Genomic DNA, 26,349 nt, shown 5'->3' with positions numbered 1-26,349 from the left:
ACAACTGTTGCCAATCTTCCTTTTATTTTTCTGCTTTTTCTCCCCAAATCCCCCAGTATATAGTTGTATATCTTTTTAGTTGTGGGTCCTTCTGTGCTATGTGGGACGCCGCCTCAGCATGGCCTGATGAGCGGTACCATGTCCATGCCCAGGATCCGAACTGGTGAAACCCTGGGTCGCTGAAGCGGAAGGCGCAAACTTAACCACTCGGCCACAGGGCCGGCCCCCGTTGTGTTGTCTTCTATTAGTCACTCTCAACTCCTCGAATAGAATAAAGGCTCTGGAAAGGCAGGAACCGTGGTTATACCATTGAGTTTCCTGCTGGACCTAGCATTGTGCATTCATTGAAGAACCACTTACTAAGCTCCTTCGCTGTGCAAGAAACTCTCCTTGCAGCAAGCAGGTGCATGTGTGAGAATGAGCAAGTGTCCCCTCTGGGTACTGACAGGTAAGGGATCCCCACAAGACTAAGAGATCTCCTGGGAAACATGGATGGGATTGCCTTGCCTAGTGTACACAGTAGGCCCTCAATGAATGTTGTTGCATGAACACATAATAAGAGCTTAATAAGCATCTTTGAATGAATGGGAACCTAGGAGGTGTTCAATAAATATTTACTGATGAAGGATGAGAGGATGAGATTCAGTCCCCCAAATATATCTATCAGCAAGTTTCTTAGTGAGCTAAGACTGCTATAACAAAATACCATAGACCAGGCAGCTTAAACAACAGACAGCTATTTCTCACGGTTCTGGAGTCTGGGAAGTCCAAGATCAAAGTTCTGCCTGCTTCAGTTCCTGGTGAGGGCTCTCTTCGTTGCTTGCAGATGGCCACCTTCTTGCTGTGTCCTCAAATGGCTGAGAGAGAGAGCATGGGAGAACACACTCTGGTCTCTCTTCCTTTTTTTATAAGGGCACTGATCCTATCATGGGGACCTCACCCTCATGACCTCATTTAAACCTAATTACCTCCCAAAGGCTCCACATGCAAATACCATCACATTAGGGGTTAGGGTTTCAACCTATGAATTTGGGGGGACACAAATATTCAGTCCATAACAGCAGTATTTGTGAAGCATTTACTATATGCTAGGCCCTAGGCAGGATCCTGCAGGAGGAGTGGCAAAGCATATAATGTCCTTGTGTCCTACTCCTTGGAGAATTTAGGTTCTAACAGGGGAGACAGTCCATAATGCATGGGAAGGGAGCAGGTCACAAAGGATGGGTGTTCAGAGTAAGGACTCTTGGAGGGAGGAAACCCAGCAAGATGGCAGGGGAGGAGGACATTGCTCTTGAATGTCTCGCACCCACACCCTGCCATTATCTGATGCCCCAGGGAGGCAGCAGGCTATAACACATAGAATCAGACTGACTGAGATTGCAATCTGGACTATGCCACCCACTAGCCTCTAAGGTCTTGACCAAGTTACTTAGCCTCTCTGTGCCTCAGTTTCCTCCTTTGTAAAACAAGAATAACAATAGAAGCCACCCTCAGGGTTGTTGTGAATAATGAAAGCACAGCATCCAGAGCAGGGAAAGAATTGGTCTGGCTCAGAAGTGAGGGTCTCTGGTTGATTCAACTCCACCAAGATTATTGAGTTCTTCACTCTTGTCCGATTTGCAGGAGCCAAATTTAGGGGTTTATTTGCAGCCAAGGGGAAACTAGCTGGGTCCTGCAACTGACAGACGGTGGGCTGATGGGTCAGGTTTGACACCTGGTAATGATTGCTAATAATGTATTGAGAAGGTAGGGGCCCCTGGGGGGCAGAGTGGTTAAGTTCATGTGCTCCACTTCAGCAGCCAGAGGTTTGCAGCTTCGGATTCTGGGCGCAGACGTACATGCTGCTCATCAAGCCATGCTGAGGTGCTGTCCTACATACAAAAAATAGAGGAAAACTGGCACAGATGTCAGTCAGCTCAGCGACAATCTTCCTCAAGCAAAAAGAGGGAGATTGGCAACAGATGTTAGCTCAGAGCCGATCTTCCTCACACACACACACAAATGTATTGAAAAGGTACCTCATTTAATCTTCACAAGGATCTCAGAATGGAAGTGCTATTATGCACCTTCCCAATGTGGGAATCCGAAGTCAGAGTGCTCACTGGGAGCAACCTGCTTGTCCATGAAAACAGGTGTGTGTAGAAAAACACTATGAAAAAGACCCTTGAGGGTGAAGGTTTCTGATGGTCAATCCCCCTGACGGCTTGGAGATCGTGGGGTTTCCCTGGTCAGTTAATTCAGTTCCTGCTGGACTACAAGACCCATGAGGACAAGGATAGCTGGGGTTGTTCACCCTTTGTCCCCACTGTCGCACAGTGCGTGGCATCCTGCAAGCACTCGGCAAGCATTTTTAGCTGATATGAAACTAGCCCCTTGTGTACCTGTTTTCCATACACCTGGATTTTCCTGGGGCTGGAACCGGGCCTGGCGGAGATCCGACGACGTGACGCCGCCGGCTGCAGGGCTGACTCGCCGGGATCCCGACGCCGGGAGGGGGCGCTCTGTGGCCCTCAGCCTCGGCCCCTCCCCACGCACCGGCTGGTCAGCGGACCGGAGAGTCGGCCCTTAATAGCCCCCTCCTGGAAGGCGCTAGGTCCTGAAGCTGGCCTTCCTCCGAGCCCATCTGCCGGCTAATGTTTAACTCGGCCTCACTCCACATTACCCAGACCAGGGGAACCGCGGTGGGGTGGACGCGGGGGAGGTCACCTCCAAGTCACTGCCTTCTGGGCCTGCGGCGCCTTTTATGTGTCACCCAACAGTTCATGAGCACCTACTCTGTGTCTATTCACGCAACAGTCATGAGTACCTATTATGTGTCTATTCATGCAAAGGTACGAGCACCTACTGTGTATCCATTTGCCCAAAATACATTGAGTATTTACTATCTGTCCACCTAACAGTTCACGAGCACTTACTGTGTCCGCTCATGCAACGGTCCTGAGCATCTACTATATGTACCTTTGCTTAAGATGTAATGAGCACCTACTCTGTGTCCACCTGCACAACATGCCTCAAGCAGCTACTGTGTGCCAAGCGCCGTGCCAGGCGCAGGACATGCCATGTGATCAAGAAACACGCCTCAGGCTCTAGCGAGGGACCTTGGCATCAAATACACCAATGAGGGCAAAATCCCACCCCGAGTCAGATGCCTCACCTATAGAGGATGGTTTTCATCTATCTCCTGGACTCCTCAAGGCCAAATGCGAAGCGGCAGAGTTGGCCAACAGCAGGAGGGCTGTTTTTGAACCAAGATTTGCCACCAGACAGCAGAGCAGCCAGGAGATAACTGGGCAGGGGCTCGGGATTGGCCCGAACAAAACACACTCAAGAAGGCGAGTCTGGGTCCAACATCAGGAGGCAGAAAACAGCTTAGCCGGGGGCGGGGCTTCCCCACACGCGTGTATCCACTCATTCCACTTCCTAACTGAGGGCACCGCGCCGGGCGCTGAGGGTCCAGGCGCGATCAAGGACCCCCGCGGCGCTCAGGCTGGGGACGCAGGTTGTCCCAACTGCTGGGACCAAGACTAGGGCCGAGCGGTAGCCCGGACAGCTCCGGGCCGGACCTCATCCTTATTCCACCGTGAGAGAAACTGAGTCCGAGGGCAAGGCGGGGACCAGTCATTGCCTCGAAGCCTAGCTTGCGCCGCCCGGAATCCGGAGCCGGGGCCTCTGCCCGCCCGGCGCTGCCCGCGCGTTCCTGGAACTGGGCTGGGCGGAGAAATCAGGGCCTGCGGAGAGGCATTCCTGCCGCCCTCCCCGCCGCCCGGGGCCGCGGGGGGCCTGGCCAAGGTGACCCCGCGGGAGGGAGGCGAGGGGCCCCCGCCTGCTCGCCCGCCGCGACCTCCTCCATCTTCCCGGTCTCCGGGGCTTTTCCTCTGGGCCCGCACGCCCTCCCTCCCGTCCTCCGCGCTCCCGCCCCCCTCCCCGGGCTTCCCCGAGGGCGGGACGTCCCTCCCCCCGCCACCCCCAGGCCACCTCCGGGCCGTGTCCTAGAGCTGCCCTCGGGCCGGGGGCGGGGCTGCGGGGGGGCACCCGGGGCGCGGCGGGGATGGGGCCGCGGCGGACGCGCGCCGCTCGGCCGCGGCCCGGCGCCCCCTCCCTCCCGGTGCCCGCTCCCCGCGGCCGCGCCGCCCTCCCCGCCTCCCCTCCCCCGGCCCAGCGCCGGCTCCCCGCTGCCCCCTCCCCCCGACGCGCACGCCCCGCCTGGCAGCTGGCGCCCCGGGCCTGGGGCCGCGGCGGCGAGAGGGGTTTGCTGGGAGGGCGGGAGGGAAGCAGCGGGGGAGGGAGCAGGGAGGGAGGCCGCCCCCCGCGCCCCTCCTCCTCCCCCTCCTCCGCGGCCCGCCGGTCCCTCCTCCCGCCGCCTCCCTCCTCCCTCCTCCCTCCCTCTCTAAGACATCCCCGCACTGCCCGGCCGCCGCGGCCACCTTCCCTGCCCGAGCTGCAGATGTGGCGGAGCGGCCGGGCGCCGGGCGGCCGTGCCAGGGGAGCCCGCGCCCCGTGAGCCTCGCGCTCCGGCCCCCGCCCGCCCCGGCCCCTCCCCCGCTCGCTCCCCCGCCGCCCCCCGACCGCCGGAGCCCGCAGCCGGGAGCCCGCCCGCCCCCGCCGCCGAGGTAGGAAGCCCCCGGGCGTCGCGCCGTGGGGACAGGGGCCGGGCGGGGGGGCTAGCCTGTCGCGCGGGGGCGACGGGGGCTGCGGGGCCCGAGGGTCGCCTCCCCCTCCTGCGTCCGCGCCTCGCCCCGGGCCATTGTGAGCCCTCGCCGGGGCCCCTGCGCTCGCTCCCTCGCTCGCTGGCTCGCGCGCTCCCTCCCTCGCCGGCTGCCCGGCCCCGTCCCTCAGTCTCTGTCTTTCTCCTCCCTCCTTCCCTCCCTCCGTCCGGAGGCCGGGCTGAGCCGCGGCCGGGCCCGGGGCGGGAGCAAACTTCGGCGGGAAGTTGTTCGTCCACGGTGGGGGCGCGCCGCAGAGTGAGAGGGGGCCCCCGGAGCCTGGGCACGAAGTTGTCTGGGGCAGTCGGGCAGCCGCCCCTTCCCGCGGCCGTGCCGGGGCTGCTTCTGGGACGAGGTTTGAAAGGTGTCTCCTCCCTCGTCCTGGAAAGTCTCCCCCTGCTGCCCCTGGCTAGCCCCAGCCCTTCCTTGGGCCGGGGAGGGAGGCGTCCCGGGGGTCAGGACAGGGGGTGCTGCCGCGTCAGGACTGGGAGCTGGAGTCCTGTCCAGCACTTGTTCCTCCCCTGCTGTCTGGGTGGAAGCAGGAGGGCCTGGCAGAGAAGGCAGGGCGGCAGGGCGGCAGGGCGCGGGTATCCAACCCGCCCGAGGGAGGGTCTGGAGGGGGCGGGTGAGGGGGCGAGGCAGGTGCATCCCGACTGAGGAGATGCCTGCGCCCTGCTTCCCCGCCGGCCCCCTGGGATGGGGCTGGAATCCAGGCTGGCACCTGGAGGCCTTGGCACACTGCCCTGCCCAGCCGGGTACTCAGGCCACAGCAGGGTAGCATGCCTCCTGTCCAGGAGGGCCAGCCTGGCCTGGCCTGGCCACCCGGCAGTGATGGTTGCAGGGAGGTGACTGGCCCTGCCCTGGGGCCTGGGAAGCGGGAAGGGATCCTGGGAGGAGCCCTGGGCCCTCAGCCATCTCAGCCCAGGATCTTGGCTCTGAAGGGAACGCTTGACACTGAGGGGGCAGCCAGGCCAGCCGGGGACCTGGCCAAGGCCTGGGCTCCCGTGGTTCTTGGTCTGGGCCAGGGGCAGGGCCTGTGGTGGTCCTCAGAGCCAGCCATCCCGAGGGTCCCACATCCCTGTCCTGGCATCCTGAAGGGAAGGTGGGGCTTAGCCTGCAGCTAAGGAAGACAGACCAGGAGACACTGCTCCCCAAGGGCGTCCTCAGCCCCCAGGCTCAGGGAAGGGGAAACTGGCCCCTTCAGTCTACCCACGCGCCCAGCCCTCCCCGAGCCCCACTGTGGTGCCACAGTGCCACAGCTGTTCCGGCCCAGCCTACATATCCCTCCCCATGACCTCTGAGCCTTCCCCCTCTGCTCCTCCTTCCCTCCTCTGGGCCCAGGCTAGGCCTCCCAGCTGGCCCTAGCCCACACTGGGGGAGGGGCTGCACCTGGGGGCCCTTCCCAAGACACCCCTTGCCGAGCTCCAGCCCAGCCCATTTCACAGCCCACCCCTAGCTCCACATGGCCCTGTCCTCAGCCAGCCAAGCAGGAGGCAGTGCCAGGGGGTTGCCGAACCCCTTGTGGGGTTGGAGACCCCTTGGAAGCAGCCCTGTTTTCCTTAGCCCCTTCCCCTCCCCCTCCTTTCCGGAGCTGCCATTAGCGCTGACCCTCTGACCCCCCCATGCCTGCCCCCGCCCTTCCCTGTCTGTGACCTTTGACCTTTGGTGTTAAATCCCTCCAGCTGGGGCTCTTCGGCCCCTGAGTGACCCTGGCGCAGGCCCCCTAGGGGCCTCTCCCTACTCCTGGCTGTCTACGCAGGGACACCTGCCAGTCCCTCCTTCACTGATGGGGCGGGGGTGCCCCAGGAAGCCAGACTATGAGTCACCCTATTTCCAGGCACCACCGCTTTTGGGGTCAGTGGCTTTGGGGGATTCACTGGAGCTGGGCCACAGCCTGGAGTGTGAGTGGGAAAAGCCCCTGGCCTGGGAGTCTGATGTCCTGGATTCAAGTTTTGGCTGGGCCACCAATTCCCAGGGGTCCTTGGGCCAGGCTTCTCCCCTTTCTGGGTCTCAGTTTCCTCATCTGAAAAACCAAGGGGTCAGACAAGGTGAGCTTCCTGAGTGCCAGGGTCCAGGAGAAGACTGGAGGAGGGAGGGGCTGAGAGCGGGGTAAGGCCAACAAAAGCCAACTCTCAATTATCCGTGGGTGGAGCCAGTATGAATAACTGGATGCCACAGACATCCCAAAACCTCATTTTAAACAATCGTGTGAACCGCGTCCCCCAAAGCTTTTGTTGTTTCTAAAAAGCCCAGCTGCAAATGGGCAGCCCCAGTGCCGTCCTCTCCTGCCTCTCCTGCTCGGCTCCCTTGCTGGGAGTGCCTGCGGAGGGCAAACTGGCCTGCAGGAAGCCGGAGCTCTGCCAGGGCTCCTCCTTAGAGCCTGTGGGGAGGTGTGGACCCCTCTCAGCCCCAGTGGCAGGCGGCCCCCACACTCTCCCTTCTCCCCTCTTTCCCTGGCCTTGGCCCCAGGCAGTGGGAGTGTCTTCTGCCACCTAATCCTCCCAGGGTCTGAGCTTCCGTATCCAAGGAAGACTATGCTTTCCTGACGACATTTTCCCATGTGCCTTTCCATCTACCCTACTCGCCTGGAATCCGAATTTCCCACTTGGGCGAGGGGGCGGGGACGGGTGCCTGGCAGAGTTTGGGGCAATCCCAGGATGAGGGAGGGTGGCAGCAGCTGTGGCGGGGGGACCAGATGTTGGGGCCCGGGCCTGCAGTTGAACTCTTTGGGTGGGGCCCTAGGCGTTGGGAGGCATGGTGGGGTTGGGGGGTAGACAGCTGCTCCTGGCTCTCCCCTCCAGCAGGGGATGACTCCCCAGGGTCCCGTGTCCCAGGGGAGGCTGAGGAGGCCCCTCACCTAAGTGAGAAGTTCAGATTGCGGTAGAGAGGCCCTAGCTGGGTGGAATGAGGGGCCCTGCCTTTTCCGAGGCTTGGGAGAAACCTTTCTCTATTCCGGGTTATTATTGTCATTTTATATTTCACATAGATAGATGACTGAGGCCAGAGCGGTAACCCCAGAAGGTACTGGGTGGTCCTCCCTTCACCCAGATAAGCACCCTTCTTAGAGGTGGGGAGCATCCCTAGCTGGTGAGGGGGGACTCAGGGGCCAGCCAGAAAGATGCGCCCTCTCTCCCCCCAAGTTGCTTCCCCTCCCAGGGCTTGTGAAACGGCCCCCTAGAGATGAGCTGGGGCCCTGATGTGTGTCCAGAGGTTCACCTCTCTGAGAGCACCTGGGCCAGGTGGGATGAGATACCCAGCCTGCTGCCAGCCCAGGCTGTAGGGGAATGCAGCTCTTTCAGGGCCCTTGGGACACATCTGCCCCAGTGGTTTCCAGGGTGGCTGCCTCAGCCCCACCCTGGGAGTTCTCATTCAGATGTGGCCGAGGGCAGCACTTTCTACCGGAACCTCTAGTGCTTTGCTGATCAGCCAGGGTTGGGGATGTGGGACAGGAAAGGACTTGCTGAGGGGGACACACACGGCCTGGAGTCAACCCAGGTTTCCCCACCTGAGCCCTGTAAATGCCTGCTGTCTCTCCAACGAATAAAAATGCCAGCTTAGGTGTCCAGGGGTGGGGGTCTGGGTGGGGAAGTGGGTCAGGCGATAGAGCAGCATGGGGGGATGCCTTGTGACAACGCCCTGAAAAACCAACACAATGCCTTCCAATGGTCCAGCGAACTTTGCAGGCGTTGACATCTGTCACCTGAAATTGCCACATTAACATTTTGAGAGAGATCCATTGATCCCTATTTGACAAATGAGGAAACTGAGGCTCAGAATGGAAAAGGGCTTGGGCTGGAGTTCCTGGGGTTGCTATGGCTGGCCGGGTATGTGTCTGTGTGTGTCTGTGTGTGTCTGGTGGCCAGTCTCCCAGGCTGGGATGAGAAGGGATTCTGCTCTTTTTTTTTTTTTTTGAGGAAGATTAGCTCTGAGCTAACATCTGCCGCCAATCCTCCTCTTTTTGCTGAGGAAGACTGTCCCTGAGCTAACATCCGTGCCCATCTTCCTCTACTTTTTATGTGGGACGCCTGCTCCAGCATGGCTTGATGAGGGGTGCATAGGTCTGCACCCGGGATCCAAACCGGGGAACCCCGGGCTGACGAAGCAGAACGTGCGAACTTAACCGCTGTGCCACCCGGCTGGCCAGAAGGGACCCTGCTCTTGAGGGGAGCCCAAGCTGGCCCCAGCAGCTGTGTGCCCTGGGCCCCAAGCCTCCAGGCCTTCCCTGGCACTGATCCTCAGCCTCAGCTCCAGACCCCTCCATGTGGGAGGTGAGGCCTGGCCCAGGTCTGCAGGGGTCCCCAGCCCTCCTTCCCATTCCCACTCTAGGGCTCTGGGACCCTTCCAGGGGAACTCTGGGAGCCTCACACAGCCTGTCCCCAGGGAGCCCCAGAGGTCTGACCTGCCGTCCTGGCTGGGGCGTTTCTCTCCAAGCTCCCTCAGACTGGGCAGGCTCTGGGTCCAGGCATCTTGAGGGGCGGGGAGCTCTGACCTTCCCCCCCCCCCCCCAGATAGGATGGAGTGTTCTGGTTAACTGGTGGCCAGGCTGGGAGGAGCCTGGGGGGCACAGAGATGGGAAGTGATTCCAGTGAGGGGGGGAACTTCCCATCTGCTCCAGAAGCCCTGCTGGGGGATGGGCAGAGGGGGCTAAGAATCTTCCAGTGCCATGACTGGGGGCGGCAGGGGGTGGGCGGGTGCTGGCGAGGCTGGGGCTTCCTCAGGCCCTTTGTCTTCACTGCCTGAGAGGCCAGGTAGTACCCGCCACCGGGAGGGCCCGGCTCGTGAGCGTGTGACATGTGTGTGTACATGTACTCCCGCCTTGGCAGATGGCTGCCTGGGGAGAGGACTCAGACCTGGCCCCTGGCCCCCTCCTCCAGTCATGGCCAAGGGCGGGTGGGAGCCTGCAGAGGCCCCAGGAGGCTGCTGAGCTGCCTGAGTCAGCCCTGGGAGCCTCCAGGAAAACAATCCTGCCTGCTGACCGAGGGTCTCGTGTGCACAATGCACTCACAGGCTGGCGCCCCCCGGGACCCTGGGAGTGAGGAGGCTGCCAACGGGGATTGGTGGGGGGAAACTGAGCCTCAGAGATTTGAGAGCTGGGTCCAGGGTCACTTGGGGTCAGAGAGGACAGAGGGGGGACCGGAGCCTAGGGTTGTCTGGCCCGGGCCCCTGGGAATCCCCCCAGCTCCACTCCTGCCCCCTCATGCACTGCACGGGCATGACGTGGGGGCAGCTGTGTCCGGAGGAAGCCTCTCCCCCTTCCCTGCATCGTCCACCTGGGTCTGGCGGGCAAGTCCCTGCCTGCCTGAGCCGTTTCTCCCCTGGGCCACTCCCTCCTGCGTCCGGAGCCCCCCAGCTTCATCCCCACACTTCCAGGCTGGCTGACCCAGAGCTGTGATGTCCTCCTGCCCCCGAGGCTATGAGGCCCTCCATCACATTCTAAAATCTCCCCCAGCCAAGGCTTGCTGACTGTCTGCCTGCCAGCCCCGCCCTCCTCCAGGCCAGTCCCCCACCAGCACCTCAGGCCACCGAGTGGTCACCCTGCATGGTACTGTGGGCCCTGGGCCCCAGGGCCTGGAGCGGCCAGGCCTGGCAGGGCCCACCCAATGGGTGTTTTCTTTTTGGTTTGGAGGCTGCCCCCGCCTTCTGGACTTGCTTTGCTGCCCAGAGTGGACAAGCCAGGAGGGCAGGGGTGGCCAGGGGTGGTGTCGAGTTTGTGCTGGAGCCCCTGCTGGGCCCGGTCTTGCCCAGCTGTCCTGGGGTGGGTTCTGTGCCCCGCTGGGTGGGAGTGGCAGGAGATGAAGCTGGCAGCCATCCCAACTGACCAGGATGATGCTGGCCGCCTCAGCCTCGTCCAGGTCTGTTCCTGGGTCCCTTGCCCTGGACCAGGAGGAGGAGGCATCTGTGTCAGTGCCCAGGCCCTGCCTCTCACCTTTACCTTGGGGAAGCCACTTCCTTCTTTGGGCCTCAAGCCCCTCCATACCTACCCTCTTCACCTGGCTGGTGGGCGCCACGAGTAGATTCATTCACTCAACACACATTCACTGAATGCTGAGTGGTCGGGAAAGCAGAGGGCAGGTATGATGGTGCTGGTAGGGGGCGGTTAGAATGCTCGAGCTCCAGTCCTCCTGTAGGCCAGCCCACTCCTTTCATGGGTATGGAAACTGAGGCCCAGAACCTTGCCCTCATCAAATCAGGGCAAGCCTGGTTTTCTGGCTCTGAGCCCCCAGTTCACGCTGCATTGTCGCCCAGTTCACACTGGTGGAAGGAATGGGCTCGGCGTGGGGGGCCGTGGGAAACGGGGCAGCCATCTGCTCAGTGAGGCCTTCTCCTCTTCAACACCCCCAGAGGGCTCAGAGCTGCCTGGGGCCCAGAGATAGCTTTGCCTGTTCTCGGCCCCCCTTCTTGGAAAGAGGCTCTGAAAGCCAGGTGCAGGGGGTGAGCGCCTGGGGCCAAGGGTCAGGGGATGGTGTATGTGGCACTCTGTCTGCAGGGCCAGGCATCCAGGATGTTCCCAAGAGCTGGTGAGATTGTGGCATTAGTGATGCGTTAGTAGTGACCCAGAGTGAGTATGGCAGGCAGCACAGGGCCGCTGCAGGGCTAGGGACGCTGTCCTCAGCCGTGTGGGGACAGAGGTGGGTCCTCTGCTCAGCTCTCAGGCACCTGGAAGAACAACTCACGTACAGCTGCAAGAGGCTGAGGCCAGAGAGGGTGAATCAGGGAAGACTTGCTGGAGGAGGGGGTGGGAGGAGAGTGGCAGCTGGAGGAGAATATGGGAGCATGGAAAGTTGTGAAGCAGGAGCTGGCACCCAAGAGGTGAGCATCTGGCTCGCAGGAGGCAGGGAACTCTGAGAAAGGAGGTGCTGCAGGGGAGAGCCTGAGGACAGGAGGCTCTGGGCTGGAAAGGAAGATGGCAGTTTCTGTGTAGAGCACTCCATGGCCACCCAGTGCTCTCCAGGTCCTGGCCCAGGCTCCCTCTTGGGCCTGGTCCTCAGCTGAATGATAGGCAAGTTCTCTGTGGGTTGGTTGGGGCCACACCCCCAGGCCTGTGCAGCATGGGGCCCAGAAAGAGTGTGGGCTTTGGAGCCTGGAGGTAGATCCCGGCTGTGCTACTTAGAGCTCTGTGACCTCATGACTGAACTTCTCTGAGCCTCGGTTTCCCCATCTGGAAATTGGGGAGAATAGCACCTAATTCACAGGGTCGTAAGGATGAACAATGGTGAGTGGGAGGCATGCTGGCCTGTCCCAGCCCACAGAATTTATTAGGACCCGATGCTCCCTCTGCCCCAACATGTCACCCATGTCCATGTAGCTGACTCGGATCTGTCCCCCACACTTGGCAGGAGCAGCCCACCTCTAACACTGTTTCTCCACAGCCATGTTTCTTCCACCAAGGTCTGGGTGCCCTGCATCCTCCTTCATCTGTGGGCCCCCCAGAACCCAGCGGAGGGCCTGGTGTTGGAATGCATAACTGAGTGATGGGGTAAATGAGGCGGAGGGAAGGGCTAAAGTCCAGAGCCCGCCTTGCCCGCCTCCCGCTTGGAGTTGGCAGGTGCTGATCTGTGGGCCTGGTGCCTGTCCCCGGGTGGTAGGAAGGGTGGGCCTCGGGCAGGGGCCCCCAGGACTTGGGAGGTACTCATGGGGTCATGCTGCAGCCCGGCTTGGTTTGGGAAGTGCAGTGTTTCCTTCTTTGTGCGGACCGGGCCTCATCCTGCTCCCCCTATAAGCCAAGATTCCTGGGTCCTGGACCCTGACGCTGGTTATCTGCTGTGTCTCGTGTGTACCGTGTGTGACACATATGCGTGTGCCAGTATGTCTGGGTGCCATGGGTGCCTGTCCACCCCTGTTGGACACCAGCCAATGCCTTTGCTGGCCCAGAGAGCCTTGGCAGAGTGCCCACCCCTGCCCGCCCACAGCAAGTGGCGGGGCTGCCTGTGCCTAGGCCTTGCTGGGTGTGTGTCCCTGTCTGGCTCCCCAGTGCTGGCCCCTCCCAGGGATTTGGGCGGCCTCGGCCCAGCCCTTCCCTCCCTGCCCGGGTGGGTGGGCGGGCATGGGGTCTGCTTGGCAGGCGTGCCTCTGGCGGAGGCCCAGGTGCAGGCAGTGCTCATGGCCCCATGCACCACCTCCCCTCCAAGCTGGGCAGACAGGAAAATACCAGACATAGTTGTGCAAAGGTAGCTGCAGGCAGGCAGGCAGCAGGGGGTGGGGGCCACCAGGCCAAGGGGAGGCCTCTGTGCCAGGCTGGCCCTTGCAGCTGGACGGGCATGCACATCTGTGTGAGTCTACATGTCAGGCTGGGGCCCGTGTGTGAGCTGCTCCCCTGAGCCTGGTGTCACTCAGCTAGTATTGGGGAAGGAAGTGCATCTCCTGGGAAGCTGGGGCTAGTGAGGGGCGTCGGGGGAGCCAGCTGCATGCCTTCCAGCTTCGGCGCTGCCTGAACTATCCGGGTGACCTTGGCTGGCCAAGTTACTGCATGGGCCACCCCCAGCCTGGGGCCGGGAACAAGAATCCTGGCTACCAGTTGCTGGCGCCTCCTGTATGCCAGGCGCTGGGCCAGGCTCGACCTGCAGGATGCCCCCCGTCCCCACCCTGCCCAGTGAGTTGGCACCATATCGTGGTGCCTGTTACCAATGAAGAAACCAAGGCTCAGGGGGAGTGACAGGGACTCATCAGAGGCCCCACAGCCAGGGGCAGGGGCACAGGGGACCAGGACCAGGTAGTATGACACTGGGTAGTGTTCTCTAAACGTGTCCCAGTTGGGGTTCCTGGCACACACCCCTGCTCAGGTGCTGCCCAGTTGGGGGCTTTCCCAAGGCCCCCATGGCCAAGAGCAGAGAGCTCAGCCCTGGCTGGGTCACGTGAGGATGCTTGCACTCCCACCTGAGTGGGGTCTGCCCTCCCAGGGGATCTGGGCAGGCCCCGGGTACTGGCTGAGCGCCCATCTTGGGATGGGGGAGGGGCCTGCCAAGCCGAGGTTCTCAGGGAAGGCGGACCCCACAGTCTTCCAGGAAGTGCTGCCTGCCCTGGCCCCTCTCCCGGGACCTCCTGGGCGGAGGCCTCAGGATAAGCGCCTCCCCTGAGTCCCGGGCAGAGGCCTGCTCCTTCCAGGGCTGCTCAGGCCTCTCTGGGGCCTCCCAGTGCCCTTTCTTTGATGCAGGCAGGCCCTGGAAGGTGGCTAGGGTTGGCTGGGGCTGGCTGAGGGCCACAAGCTGGTTTAGTTACACACTAAACAGAAACCCAGGTCTCCCTGATGACGGTGACTGCTGTGTCTCTGGGTCCACTGGGGAGAGCCAGTCCCCACTCAGCTGTCCTCACAGCTCTAGACTCCGCAATGGTGACAATTCATTCAAGTTTGATGAAATAACCTACTCTGTGCCCACTTCTGTTCTAGGTGCTGAATATTACATCTTAATGGCAAACACTGAGTACTCCTTGGATGAGCATTACTGCACTGATTGCTCCTCTGAGCCCAAAGGGGGGGCATCTTTTTTGTTATGGTAGATTTTTTTTTTTGGTGAGGAAGATTGTCGCTGAACTAACATTTGTGCCGATCTTCATCTATTTTGTATGTGGGACGCTGCCACAGCATGGCTTGATGAGCGGCGTGTAGGTCTGCATCCAGGATCCAAACCCACAAACCCTGGGCCGCCAAAGCAGAGCACACAACCTTAACCACTATGCCACCAGGCTGGCCCTGGGGGTATATTATTACTATTATTATCGTCCCATTTTAGAGATGAGGACAGTGAGACGCAGACTGGGAGGTGACTTGTCCTAAGTCACATGGGCAGGAAGTGGCAGAGCCAAGTTGGAGACCCAGGTGGTCTGACCTGTTGGAGCCCTGCTCTGCTGCCTGGTCAGGAAGGGGGCCCGGCGAGGATGAGGCCTGCCCCTGCCCCCAGCCCCCTCCGCTGGGCCGCCCAGGAGGGTGGAGCTCTTGGCCAGAGCAGGGAGCCGCAGCGGTTCCCAGGAATGCGGGGCTGTGGGGCCGTTTGCTTTGGCAGCAGATCTGCCCTCAGCTCTCCAAGCCTCCCTGTGGGCCCCCATCAGTTGGCCCCTCCAGTGCCCACCCACTGCCTGCTGCCCCTCCTAGGCTCTGTCCTCAGCTCCCACAAAGCCCTGGGCAGGGAGGGGGTGCCAAGGCAGAGCCCCTTTGCCTGCCCCTCCCCACATCCATGGGCACAGGAGGGGCTAATGGTGAACACAGCTTTTGGACTCAGCTGGGCTTGAGACCCAGCTCTGCCACAGACAAGCTATGTGATCCTGGACAGCCCACTTAATCTCCTTGAGCCTTAGTTTTTGCATCTGCAAAATGGGGATGAAATGGCACCTGCCTTGACTGGGCTTGCCACTCACTTGTGCAACCTGGGGTAGCAGCCTGCCCCTCTGGCCCTCAGTTGCCCCATCTGTAAGCCCAGCATGCTGATGGTGATGGTCCCAGTCACTAGACATGGGGGGCACCCATGGAGCTCAGGGGCACAGGGGAGGCCAGGAGCTTACTTCTGCTTTCCATTCGATATCAAGAAAGTCACGCTGGCTTTTGGGAGGTGCGTCTTGGGCCCTTGTCCCTAAGTCCTAGGCTGGACGGGCCACAGCTGACCAAAGGGCAGTTTCAGGACTACCCCGGGGAATAAGGCGTGTCCTTCACATTGCCCTTGACCACACTGGTACATTGGTGGTCACTGACCAGGACCCATGCTGCTGTGGGGTGGGCAGGGAGAGCCCCCATCTTACAGAGGGCTCTAGCCTCTCTCTGCTTCCACCAAGGAGACCCTGAGTGCTTCTCAGGTTGGGTTCGTCGAGCCCCCCGCCCCGCCCAGGCACCCCTCCCGCCCAGGCTCAGGGCCACCAGCTGCCCTCCCCCAAGCAGGGAAGGAGGGGCATTATCCAGAGTAGGATTCCAGCCAGCAGCTATCGGCTCATATTAGCCTGGTGACCTTGAGCCTCAGTTTCCCCATCTGTACCAAGGGAACCCGACAGCGTCTACTCACAATAGCCATTTCTGAGGGTTCAGAGAATTCATGGACAAACGGTGCCTGGCACATGGTAGGTGTTGCGTGGATGTTGACCTGGGCCTCAGTTTCCCCAAGTGTCGGAAACTGCCCCGCCCCGCGCTCACCCTGACCGCCCGCGGGGGGTGGGGGGCGTGGGCTGGGCCGCAGGTAGCCGGAGGCGGGGCACGGGGGGCGTCTGCGCGCCGCGGGCGGCCGCCGGGCGCACAATGGCGGTCATTGTCTCGGCCGGGCCGGCCGGCTGGGCGGGGCCCGAGGGCCAGCGGCCCACCCTCGGGGTGACCCCTGCCGCGGGGGGAGGCCGGCCGGGGTCCCGCCCGCCGCCCCGGTGGTCCCCGCGCGCCCCGCGCTTCCTCCCGCTCCCGCGGCCTTAATTAGTTCCTTTCGCAGCTGGAGCCGCGGCGCGGGCAGCACGACCACCTCTGCGCCGCCTCCCCCGCCGGGACTCCCGCCCCGCAGGCCGGGATGGGCCCAGTGCTCAGGGGACCTCACCACCCCGCGCGAGCTGGACGCTAGTCGCATCAGCTGGGAACCAGCGGGAAACTGAGGCCAGGGGGTTCGACACCCAGGCTCCTGCGGGGAGGGAGGGATTCCGCGCTGCGCACAAGGGCGCCTGCTGGGTGCTGGCCCTGGGGCTGTGAGAGAGACGTGGCTTCTGTCCCTTGGCCGGCTCCACTGGTTAAGAAACTTGCCTGCACCCTCAGAACAAGGCAGGTCTCCCTTTGGAGCATCCCTGTCCTCTGGAAAACGGACACCGAGTGTCCACCTCCCCGCCCTCCTGGTGGTTGTGAACCGTAAACCCCGTGATGGGTGGCGCCGCTGGCCTCAGAGGTGATCACTGCGCCAGTCCCAAGGTTCCAGGCCGAGAGAACCCCGTCTGGGCCTGAAGGCCCGGGAGAGCTGGACCCTGGCTCTTGCCTGTCCCCCTTCACCCAGCCCGGGAACAAAGAGCAGAGCTGCGCCCAGAACTGGCCACTGCCAGCCTGGGAGGTGGGGAGTGGAAGGGGACACTCTCAGGTTGGCTAAGGTCAGAACAGTAGTAGGGTCAAAGGCAGTCTTCCCCCTGGGGTTGGGCCACCATTGGGAGGAAAATCTGGGTGGGGCCAGCCTGGGGTGGAGGGCTGCTGGGAGCTGTGGGTTTTGGGGCGGCTTCTTCCTCCTTTCCCGGGAGTAGGGACGGGCAGCCCCTGGGCAGGGCTCTGGCTTCCATCAGAATGAACCCTTGCTTTCCTGGGCAGAACCCAGTAGCAGGAAGTAGGGGCTAGGGTGGGGTCTCTGGGGACTGGGTCTGATGATTAAGTGGGGGGGGGGGGTGATGGAATCTCCCCCAACTTGGGCACTGTCTCTGGCCTCCCCCTGGGAGACAGGCCCCTTTTGGGGCCCTCCCTAATTTAGGTTTCGGCAGTGTCTCCTGCAGGTCTTCAGAACAAGGTGACCCAGGGCTTCTCCCCCACCCCAACCCCGCCCCACCCTGGCTGAGGGGAGGGAAGTAGGGCAGGTGCCAAAGGATGTTACTTGGGCAGCGTCACCAATGAGAGTCAGTGTCAGTTTGAATTCCCAGTTCCCAAACCGTCCTGCTGTCATGGTCCCCTTCTCCGGAAGGCCGGATTGGGGGTGGGGGACGGAGGCTATGTGGAGGCCTGTGGCCCTAGGCCAGCCCAAGGACCAGGCCACCAGCCCTTCCTGGCTCCTGAATTCTTAATCAGCATAAATATTTACTTCCTTCCTCCCCCTCCAGGCTCCCAGCACAGAGGAGCTTCAGGGGAGGTTGGACTGGGCCTGTGTCTAAAAATAAACAGGTGGAGGGACAGGCGGACACACAGACAGACAGACGTAACTGGGGGGTGGGTCAAGCAGAGGGCAGCTCCCTGTCCAGCAGAGGAAGAGTAGAGGGGGCCCAGGTCCATCCATCACTGTCACCCACCCACCTGCCCCCTGGGTCTGGAGCTCCTGAAGGACAGGATGGCCTTCTGGCCCCAGCCCCTGTTGCATCACTGCACCGGCCCGTGCATGGTGGGGGGTTTGGGAGGTGGGGGCAAATCCAGACAGATCTGATGGCTCCCACCCGAGGGAGTCTAGCAGGGACAAGTCAAGCTACAGACCTGGGTCCTCTGGCTAAGTGCGGCCGCCTGTGCTCTGACAACACAGCCTCCTCCCTGGGCTCAGAGCCTCTGATGTTAGCCATGTGCTGCTGGGCTCCCGGGATGTGTCCTCAGAAGCAGAGGGTCCCAAGTGAAGGAGGGGACCACCTTCTTCTCTGCTTGGAGGGTCTTGGCTGAAGTGGGCCTTATCTGGGGAGATGGATGAGCCAGGGCTCAGAACCCGGTGAAGACAGGTTTCAAGCTGCTGAGTGGGGACGTGGGGGCTGTCCTCCCCATCCTGCTCCATGGAGAGCTCTGGGCAGCTCTGCACGGATGTGGGCAACACTGGCCCCAAGGACACACACACACAATATAGGAGGTCTTTTGCCGTGTGGTGGTTACGGGAATGTTCTGTATTAAGTGGCGAAACCTGGATTTAGTGAACGGCACGGGTATTGCATAGCGGTGGCCTGTTTAGCAGATAGATGTTCAGGCTGTAATCATCCCAACTGACACACGCAAGGAAACACTGTTTCGCCATATGCGAAAAGATTACCGCTGGAAATTTGAATTCAGAATGAAGTTACTCTGCTCTTGGGTCACTTATATGTGAAAAAAATTACACCGTTAAGAAAATGGTGAGGGGCCGGCCCGGTGGCACAGTGGTTAAGTGCGCACCTTCTGCTTCTCGGCAGCCTGGGGTTCACCAGTTGGGATCCCGGGTACAGACATGGCACAGCTTGGCAAAAGCCATGCTGTGGTAGGTGTCCCACGTATAAAGTAGAGGAAGATGGGCACGGGTGTTAGCTCAGGGCCAGTCTTCCTCAGCAAAAAGAGGAGGATTGGCAGTAATTAGCTCAGGGCTAATCTTCCTCAAAAAAAAAAAAAAGGTGAAAATTCCTGTGTGAGAACTCATAATAAAAGTATATCACCACCAGTAAAAAATAATATATGTATACATTTTACTAACCACAGACAGACCTGATCCACTTCCACCCTAGCCTGCCCCTGGCTGGGCCACAGTCCCTAGCTGCCCCCTGGTGGCAGCCCAGAGCCCTGTGGCTCCCCATGCCTATGAGGACCTCTCCTTTGGACCTCGCCTGGGAGGCAAGGCCACCTGTCCCTTCAGGCCAGGCTTTGCACAGCTTGCCGAGGACAAGCTTTCAGCCTTGTTCCCTCGGAGGTGACCAGAGCTCCCTAGGTGGCCCGGCACAGCGGGCACTCAGCAATCAGTAACCAAGGACCACTAATGGCCATCTGGGAGGAACCTCATTGCTCCCCTGGCCTGGTTCTGGGTCTTCTGGCTCAAACCAGGCATGTGTCCCAGGCATGACTTCCCACTGGATCAGAAATGACCTTTGAGCCTTGGCTGGCCACTTCTAGGGAGAAGATCTGGCCTTGAATCTGGTGACTCTGCCACTTCCCAGCTCTGTAACCTAAGGCAAATGTCTCTGAAACGCAGTTTCACGGCAAAATGAACTCTGTGAGCTTGGCTTCTCAGAAAAGTCTCACGGGAAGTGGACATGGAAGCTCTGAGTAGGTTGTGGGCTCCCTATGGCACCTGCTGTCCAGGGCCACTCAGAGGGCCACCTACCCAGAGAGACAGTCCTCACACTACCCCACACTCACTGCCCCTTTGCTCCTGTGGGCTTTGATGGGTGCAGCTTGAGGAGGAGTTCGGGGTCATAATGTCACAGCACAGCTCCTGTCCTCCCCCAGGTTCCGGCCCAAATTCCAGCTTGGGAGCCCCCCACTGCCTGCTGCCACCTGCAACCCCAGTCCCCCATCACCATGCACTCCTTGGACGAGCCGCTCGACCTGAAGCTGAGCATCACCAAGCTCCGGGCGGCGAGAGAGAAGCGGGAGAGGACGCTGAGTGCAGTCCGGCACCGAGCTCTGCACAGGGAGCTCGGCCTGGTGGATGACAGCCCCACCCCGGGCTCCCCAGGGTCCCCACCCTCAGGTGCTGCACCCCGGGCAGGGCAGGGGTCCCTGGGCCCTCATGGAGCCGTGGCAATAGGAAGAATGTCCGAGGTGTGTCCACCTGGACGTCCCTGCAGCCCCTCCCAGCTTCTGGCTTAGAGCACTCCCCACACTCTGTCCATGCATCCCCCCGGCAGTCTGTCTTTAGAGGTGACATTTTGTCCCTGGGAGGACTTGCCCAGTTCATGAAGCTGGTGCAGCAGAGCCAGGATTCAAATGGAGGCTTCTGGGAAGATTTGGAGCAGCTGGTCAATGGGAGCAGGGGATTCACAAGTAGTGACAAAAGGCCCATGACCCATCTCCTGGGCTTTGAGGCAGTGCAGCTGGTCAGCCAGGTCAGGAGATGGGACCGAGCCCAGCAAGTGCTCTCAGAGGGTGCTTGGCGCTCGGGCCTTCTGCTCCAGTGGACCCTAAAAACCAGATCTACCATGTCTGGGCTGGGCAGCTCAATCCAAACCTCTTATGTTACAGAAGGGAGCACTGAGGTCAAGGGGCCCGGGAGAAGTTAGAAAGGTCCGTATCGGCCAAGATGATGGGGAGCCAGGGGGCCTGGGTTCTAGCTCCTATTCAGTTCCTCTCCCTCTGTGCCAGCCATTCCCATCTGTCAAATGGGTACTTCCCACTTCTTGTCTTAACTGATGGCTGAGCTCTCGCCAGGTGGTCCGGGGGGAGTGGCGCGGCTGGTGTCTGCTTCCATGGTCAGAGGCTGGAGGGCTTGGCCACCAGGCCTCCTGGCTACAGCACCCCTGAACTGTGCCTCTCCCTCAGGCTTCCTGCTGAGCCCCAAGTTCCCTGAGAAGGTGGAGGGGCGCTTTTCCACAGCTCCTCTGGTAGACCTCAGCTTGTCGCCGCCATCCGGGCTGGACTCCCCCAACGGCAGCAGCTCGCTGTCCCCTGAGCGCCAGGGCAATGGGGACCTGCCTGCAGTGCCCACCGCCCCGGTAAGGAGGGGTGCGGGTTCTGGAGAGAGAAGGTATATTGGTTTCCTGGGGCCGCTGTAACAAAGGACCACAAATGGGGTAGCTGACAACAACAGAAATGTGTTATTCTCTCACAATTCTGGAAGCTAAAGTCTGAAATCAAGGTATGGACGGGGCCGTGCCCCCTCCGAAGGCTGAGGGTAGTGTCTCCTGCCTCTGCCGGCCTCTACGGCTCCAGGCGTGCCTCGCCTCACAGCTGCGTCACCCCAGTCTCTGCCTCCATCGTCACACTGCCTTCTTCCCTCTGCGTGTCTCTGTGCCCAGAGCTCCCTCTCCTTTCTCTCATGGAGACACTCACCGGTCACTGAATTTAGGGTCCCCTAATCCAGTCTGACTGCCTCTTAACTTGGTTACATATGTAAAGACCCTATTTCCAGACAAGGTCACAGGCACAGGCGCAGGGGGTGAGGACTGGGATGAATCCTTGTGGGGGACACAACTCATGCACTGCAGGAGGAGACAGAGGGGGTCCAGGCCTGCTGGCCCAGCGGGACACTGACCAGTTCTGCCCCTTGCCCTCTCCCCCAGGACTTTCAGCCACTGCGCTATCTGGATGGCGTCCCCAGCTCCTTCCAGTTCTTCCTGCCTCTGGGCTCCGGGGGGGCCCTGCACCTGCCTGCTTCCTCCTTCCTCACCCCCCCCAAGGACAAGTGCCTCTCGCCAGAGCTACCCCTGCCCAAGCAGCTGGTGTGTCGCTGGGCCAAGGTGAGTGGGGGCCAGGAAGAGTGGGGCAGGGTCCAGCGCGGGGGGCCCCACGTGGGCTCAGAACCCTCCCTGGCCCCACAGTGTAACCAGCTCTTTGAGCTCCTGCAAGACCTGGTGGACCACGTCAATGACTACCACGTCAAGCCCGAGAAGGATGCGGGGTACTGCTGCCACTGGGAAGGGTGTGCCCGCCACGGCCGAGGCTTCAACGCCAGGTGAGGGAGGGCACCAGGGCGAGAGGGGAAGGAAGGGGTGGGGGAGAGGGGCTCAGGCGTCCAGCAAGCTGAGCCACGCTTCTGTGCCCTCCCTGGAGCAGGTACAAGATGCTCATCCACATCCGCACACACACCAATGAGAAGCCACACCGCTGCCCCACCTGCAGCAAGAGCTTCTCCCGCCTGGAGAACCTGAAGATCCACAACCGGTCACACACAGGTGAGGGGCTGGGCTGGAGGGCGGGGGCTGGGCGGGCTGGCTGTGGGCAGAGTGCATGGCCATCCCCCGGGCATCCCCGAGATGAGAGATGCAGCCCATTGCTTAGCAGTCCCTTTTGGGTACCATTTACTGAGGGGAACTCCTGTGGGTTAGACCCTGGACATACAGGAACACAGACATGTCTTCCTGTGTCACACTCACCATTGTTGTTCAGATGCTCATCTGACTGAGGCCACCTGTGACTGCAGATAGTGTGTCTGCTCCTCACCGTACTCCAGCACACAGTAGGCCAGCACTGGCTGGCAGAGCCACACATTTAATTTTAAATTACCTAATCACTACATTAAAAAAAGTACAAAGAAATAGGTGAAGCAAATTGTAATGATGTATTTTCTTGAACCTAATATATCCAAAACGTTATCATTTCAATATTTTAAAAAAATCCCTGAGACCTTGAAATTCTTCATGTGGTACAAAGTCTGCAGAATCGGTGTTTTTTCCCTCTGGTGTGTATTTTGCACTCGCAGCACATCTCAGTTTGGACTGGCCACGTCTCAAAGGCTCATGGCCTCACGTGGCTCCCGTCCTGGTCAGCGCAGGAGCAGATGGTTAGTAAGTCTGGAGCCGTTTTGCTGAGTATGCCAGATAAAGGGCAGCAGGCTTCATGCCGCGCTTGGTGTGGACCGCGCCCCTAGTAGGGTCTTTATGTAGGTATACGATCAAAGTCATCCGTCTGCCTGTGGTGGTCACTGTCATCCACAATTTGAAACATAGGACTCAGGCCAAGGGCACACAGTCAGGCCACAGCAGAACTGGGGTGACCAGGCTGGCTTCTCGTGGTTATGCCCTGCTGCCCCCACCTGGGGTCAGATCTCATGTCAGGTACTGGGGACACCGCCCCTCAAATCAGATAGTCGGGCTCTCAGGGACATCTCGGTCTGGGGAGGAACTTGGGCTGGGGAGACCGGGAGAGGGCGAGCCCCTCACGCCGGCACGGCCCGCAGGTGAGAAGCCCTACGTCTGCCCCTATGAGGGCTGCAACAAGCGCTACTCCAACTCGAGCGACCGCTTCAAGCACACGCGCACCCACTATGTGGACAAGCCCTACTACTGCAAGATGCCCGGCTGCCACAAGCGCTACACGGACCCCAGCTCACTGCGCAAGCACATCAAGGCCCACGGCCACTTCGTGTCCCACGAGCAGCAAGAGCTCCTGCAGCTTCGCCCGCCGCCCAAACCCCCACTGCCCGCCCCTGATGGCAGCCCCTATGTCAGCGGGGCCCAGATCATCATCCCCAACCCCGCCGCCCTCTTTGGAGGCCCTGGCCTGCCTGGCCTGCCCCTACCCCTGGCCCCTGGCCCTCTTGACCTCAGTGCCCTGGCCTGTGGCAATGGTGGGGGCGGTGGGGGTGCAGGGGGCATGGGCCCTGGGCTGCCGGGCCCTGTCCTGCCCCTCAATCTGGCCAAGAACCCGCTGCTGCCCTCACCCTTTGGGGCTGGCGGACTGGGCCTGCCCGTGGTCTCCCTCCTCGCTGGCTCCGCTGGCGGCAAGGCCGAGGGGGAGAAGGGGCGTGGGGCAGGGTCAGCCAGGGCCCTGGGGGTGGAGGGCCACAAGATACCCCTCGAGAGGACTGAGAGCAGCCGCTCCCGGCCAAGCCCTGATGGACTCCCCCTGCTGCCAGGCACCGTGCTGGACCTGTCCACGGGCGTCAACTCGGCGGCCAGTAGCCCAGAGGCACTCACTCCTGGCTGGGTGGTCATCCCGCCGGGCTCTGTGCTGCTCAAACCAGCCGTGGTGAACTGAAGCAGGTGGACAGCTACCTGCAGCCCAGCCAGGAGCTCTCGGCCCTGCCCCCGACGAACGGAAACTCTTCTGTGAAATAGCAATAATGTCCTTCTGCCCCTGTGGCCTGGTTGGCTGTGTTCCCCCAGCAGACCAGCCTCAGACAGGCTGGGCAGCCAGGATGGTGCTAGAAGGTCACTGCTGGTGTCCCAGGCTCCCAAGGGAAGAAGAGCTGTGCCCCTGGGTGCTGAGGCCTCGCTCACCTCTGGCCCGCCCCCTGCCCTGTCCTCCACCCAGCCCTCACTCCCCCTGGTCCCCACTCTGGTGCTCCCTCATCCAGTGGCCACCCTGGGCAGGTTGCCCTCCCCCACTGCCTTGCCCACCTGCCAGCCATGTCCCAGCAATGGGGGCGGCTGGGGTGGCCTCTGTCCTCCTCCTGGCACGGGGCTCCCTCCCCACCCCCTCCACATGGTGAGCTGTGATGAGAAGCCCCCCGGGATCGAGGCCCCACCGCCTCCTGCCTAGCCTCATGGGCCCCTGCTCTGGGGGCTCTTTGGACCCTTTTCCCTCTGGCCCACCCTCCAAAGGGAGAGCAAGACAGACGCAGGCCCCGGCAAAGCCACAGGAAAAAGCCACCTTATCCCTATGACAAGGCGCCTCCCCACGTGGAGAGGGAGGCCCGCTCTCCCAGCTGCCCCTCACCTTGTTAACAGCCAGCACTGCCGGAGGGGCGGCCCCTCCTCTGGGTGGATGGTGCTCTCCAAAGTGAGGGGATAGCCGACCACTCCTCACCCCTTCACCACTGGACCTCCTCCTTTGACTTGGTTGGGGGAGCCCTTGGCAGGGAGGGAACAGGTGAGGCTGGGCCTGGCTGGTGGCAGTGCCACCCTACACAAGGGGCCGCAGTGTCAGGAGGTGGGAGTCTGGCTGAGGACGACCCCAGGCTGGGACGCAGCTCCCGTTCTGGGGGCGCCAAGTCACAGCCAGCACACAGGTGAGGGAGGGCTCCAAGCCAGTGCTGGGCAAGGGAGCTTTCTGGAGGCCATGGACTGAAGGCCCTGGGCTTGAGGGCAGTGAAGCAGCCAAGGATGGCAATGGGAGGGCCTGGCCCCTCTGCCTGGGAAGGGGAAGCCAGAGGAAGTTGTGACATGGCTGTTTACTTTGGCTTTTCCCAGCTGAGCCTGTCTGAGGTGTCACCCCCTTTACTCCCCTCCCAGCGCCTGGCTCTCCTCATGGCAGGGGACAGAATAAACTGAGGCTGCTGGCGCTCCATGTGCCCCACAGCCACTACCCAATACCACCAGGCCAGCACGTGCCTCCCCCACCCTGAGTCCTTGCTGCTCCCTCCCTGGAGGTGGCCTGGTGCTGTCTGCGAGGCGCTGGCCTGGCGGTCAGGAGCTCTGGCTTCTAGGCCTGCCCTGTCCTTGGCCACAGTGACCCAGCACTCCATTTCCTCGGCTGTAGAACAAGAGAGCTGCGGGACAGCAGGGGGTGAGCAGCCCTGCGGTTCCAGGGCCCCCTGCTGTTCCTCTGAGCAGCTCTGCTGACCCTGCCCTTTCCTGGACTGCCCTTCTGTCCCAGAGGGGTCACCCTGACCCAGCCCGCCCTGACAGGGCCCTGCAGTGCTGGCTCTGCCCCTCGAAGGGGCTGTGAGTAAAGCAGGAAGGAGCTGGCCTCCTTTCTTCGGGCCCCACCCAGGACCCAGGCACCCCCCCCCCACCCCCGGCCCTACAAAGGGACCCAGGCCTTAAGTCCCCGGTCGGTCAGGGGGGTGAGGGGTTTGAGACTCAAGCCCAAGGGAGCAGAGGAACAGGGCACTGGAAGGTGACATTAGCTCAGCATGTGACTCGGTGATAGACCAGGCTCGAAAGGGCCAGTGTACGTGTTGTTGTCGTCGGTTTGTTGTTGCACATTCCAGGATATCAGTATTTTAACAGGTTCTAAGTGCCTTTCTATCGTAGCTTATGTTTTTCCTCCTGTCGGCTCCATTGCTGTTAGCATAGAGTTTTAAAAAAAAAAGAGATAAGCTAATGACTATAACAATATATTCCTCCGTGTGAGAGGAAGTTTATAAAGAAACAATAAAAGTGAGTTGCAAAGATGGCTTCTGTCTTGGATGTGCCAGGAGCTGGGCCACCTGACACAAGATCACCTCTGCCGGCCCTGGGCCTGGCTCTGGGGTCACTGGCCCCAGACGGCAGCACCCAGAGGCCCTATGCTGGCCCTTCCTCCCAACCCTGTGGGTGCCACCACCTCTCAATCTGCTGCTGGGTGCTAGAAGGGAAGGGTGGGAAGGTGCTGAGGGAGCATGAATGTTTGGAGCTGAGATGGAACATTCCAGACAAAGCATCACAGGCTCAGGCCCTTGTCTGCCACTACTTGCTCTGACTTTGGTGAGCCCCTCAGCTCTGGGGAGACCCAGCTCAGGGCCTCAGTCCAATGAGAGGATGGCAAAGAGTTCTTTTCCCCTTGGACGCACACTGGAGCATCCCACCTAGATGACTGAGATGCTAGCGTTGAACCCAGCTCAGGGGGAGGTGGCCTGTGACAGAGCTCGGGGGCCCAGGGCTCTGTCCCCAGTGGGAGGGGCAGGAGCAGACCTGAGGACAGTGATGTGGCAGGCTGGGCCTGGTGCTGTGAGCAGAGGAGTGGCTGCGTCAGGTACGTGACAGA

General features: G+C 61.0%; 2 protein-coding genes across 5 annotated transcripts in view; one reads left to right on the top strand and one right to left on the bottom strand.

Annotated features, from left to right (window-relative positions):
* Positions 1-15,861, bottom strand: part of TFAP4 (transcription factor AP-4) — a 50,371-nt gene extending 34,510 nt beyond the window's left edge. Inside the window, exons 1-2 of the mRNA XM_070568611.1 lie at positions 15,689-15,861; positions 748-857 (exon numbers count right to left, since the gene is read on the bottom strand). The gene's annotated coding sequence lies outside the window, so the exon portion shown is untranslated. The remainder of the gene's footprint in view (positions 1-747; positions 858-15,688) is intronic.
* Positions 4,402-25,775, top strand: GLIS2 (GLIS family zinc finger 2). 4 transcript variants are annotated; one of them, XM_070568608.1, is made up of 7 exons: positions 4,402-4,610; positions 19,510-19,753; positions 20,542-20,714; positions 21,282-21,458; positions 21,540-21,673; positions 21,775-21,893; positions 22,898-25,775. In XM_070568608.1, exons 2-7 carry the CDS (start codon positions 19,582-19,584, stop codon positions 23,695-23,697), a joined length of 1,575 nt encoding a protein of 524 aa, XP_070424709.1. In that variant the 5' UTR covers positions 4,402-4,610; positions 19,510-19,581; the 3' UTR covers positions 23,698-25,775. The 4 variants fall into 4 exon arrangements, with proteins under 4 accessions (XP_070424709.1, XP_008522957.1, XP_008522956.1 ...); XM_008524735.2 differs by lacking the exon at positions 4,402-4,610 and adding an exon at positions 15,976-16,419; XM_008524734.2 differs by lacking the exon at positions 4,402-4,610 and adding an exon at positions 15,979-16,736.
* Positions 25,776-26,349: the final 574 nt, after the last annotated feature.

The sequence above is a fragment of the Equus przewalskii genome, chromosome 12 (genome assembly GCF_037783145.1).
Source record: "Equus przewalskii isolate Varuska chromosome 12, EquPr2, whole genome shotgun sequence".
Taxonomy (NCBI): domain Eukaryota; kingdom Metazoa; phylum Chordata; class Mammalia; order Perissodactyla; family Equidae; genus Equus; species Equus przewalskii.
This window is presented reverse-complemented; position numbering and strand designations above follow the sequence as displayed.